This window comes from Galeopterus variegatus, unplaced genomic scaffold (assembly GCF_000696425.1).
Source record: "Galeopterus variegatus unplaced genomic scaffold, G_variegatus-3.0.2 Scaffold5119, whole genome shotgun sequence".
NCBI classification, from domain to species: Eukaryota; Metazoa; Chordata; class Mammalia; order Dermoptera; family Cynocephalidae; genus Galeopterus; species Galeopterus variegatus.
In genome coordinates, this window is record NW_007731230.1 from 158,419 (window position 1) to 159,688 (window position 1,270).

The window sequence follows — 1,270 nt, forward strand, 5'->3', positions numbered from 1 at the left end:
AATATTGCAATTGGACTGGCTCTCTTAATAGCATGTGTGATTTTTATACAAAAACTTCTCTGTTTATTTAAATCTCATTATCATATTAAATCAGAAGAGGAACTCTGGCACTTTCTTCTTCTCCCTATGGCTAAAGGCTAATAAAATCTATGACTACTGAATTCCTTGTTCAAACAAAAGGTTTGAAAGTCCTCTTCTAATTTCAATTAACCTAGGCTAATGGGAAAGACAAGGGTAGTCACAGGGGATGGAGGAAGCAGATTTAGCAACTGTACAGCAACGAGAGTGATGACAGATCAAGAGGCCATAGTAAAACACGGAAGGCATAAAATCCCAAGGAGATATATTCATTAGAGTTCCAAACCCTGTCTTCTACTAACTCTAGGATAGGCATCAATTTCTTCAACTATAAATAAAATGAGTAAAAATAGCATCCTTCCCAGTCTCACTACTATAATCTATACCCACTGCTATATGAGTGTTAACAGCTCCAGTTATACAGAACTGTTTACGACAAGAAGCCTTTGTCTTTGTTTTTGGTTTGAATGACATTTTTCTTTTACACCACAATGTTTTGTAGAGACAAGCACAGCTGAACAAGATTTTAACCTCAGGCCCTCTCAGGCTGTTTTGTGGTTGGAGATAAAAGTGGGGTTGGGCTGTCAGATATTTACCAGTGTTTTCCATAGAGCCAGTGGCCTCCCCATGTCAGCAGGCAGAGCCCAGCTGTAGTTTTCTTCCAATGATTCCTAAGTGATTTAAAGAACACAGTCATCTTCTCCTAAGGATTTGCTAGGTTCCTGGAGGCAGAAAGAGAATAAAGAAAAAAATCATTATCCAAGGTGATCATGTCGCATCCTTATTATGCTGTCTTCCATTCTTCATCCTCTCTCTCTTTTCTCCCTCCCTCCCCCCGTCCTTACCACTTCTCTGGCCCCTGCTCATCTTCTCCCTTCTAGTGCAATCATCTTCACCTTCTCACCCATCCACCTACCTTTGTTTCTTTCTTCCTTCACATCCTGCCACCTACTCTACAGTTCTTCCTTCTCGGATCACATTTTCCTCATTGTGTTAGAAGAAGGGGGTGGAGAGATGGAAAGAGGGGAAGGGAATTCCAAGCTTCCTTGGGTTTTTCTGTCTTCTTAAGATCTCTCTATATGGTAGCCCCCCACTTTATCCATGGGGGATATGTTCCGAGACCCCCCATGGATGCCTAAAACCGCAGATAGACCAAACCCTATATACACTATGTATTTTCCTATACATACAT

The 1,270-nt window shown here is 41.0% G+C and overlaps 1 protein-coding gene across 1 annotated transcript in view; it reads right to left on the bottom strand.

The window, feature by feature from the left end:
• Window positions 1-1,270, bottom strand: part of AGK (acylglycerol kinase) — a 113,649-nt gene that overhangs the window by 107,850 nt on the left and 4,529 nt on the right. The window contains exon 2 of the mRNA XM_008588953.1: window positions 675-800. Within this exon, the coding sequence (XP_008587175.1) occupies window positions 675-775 (101 nt within the window). The 5' untranslated portion in view covers window positions 776-800. The remainder of the gene's footprint in view (window positions 1-674; window positions 801-1,270) is intronic.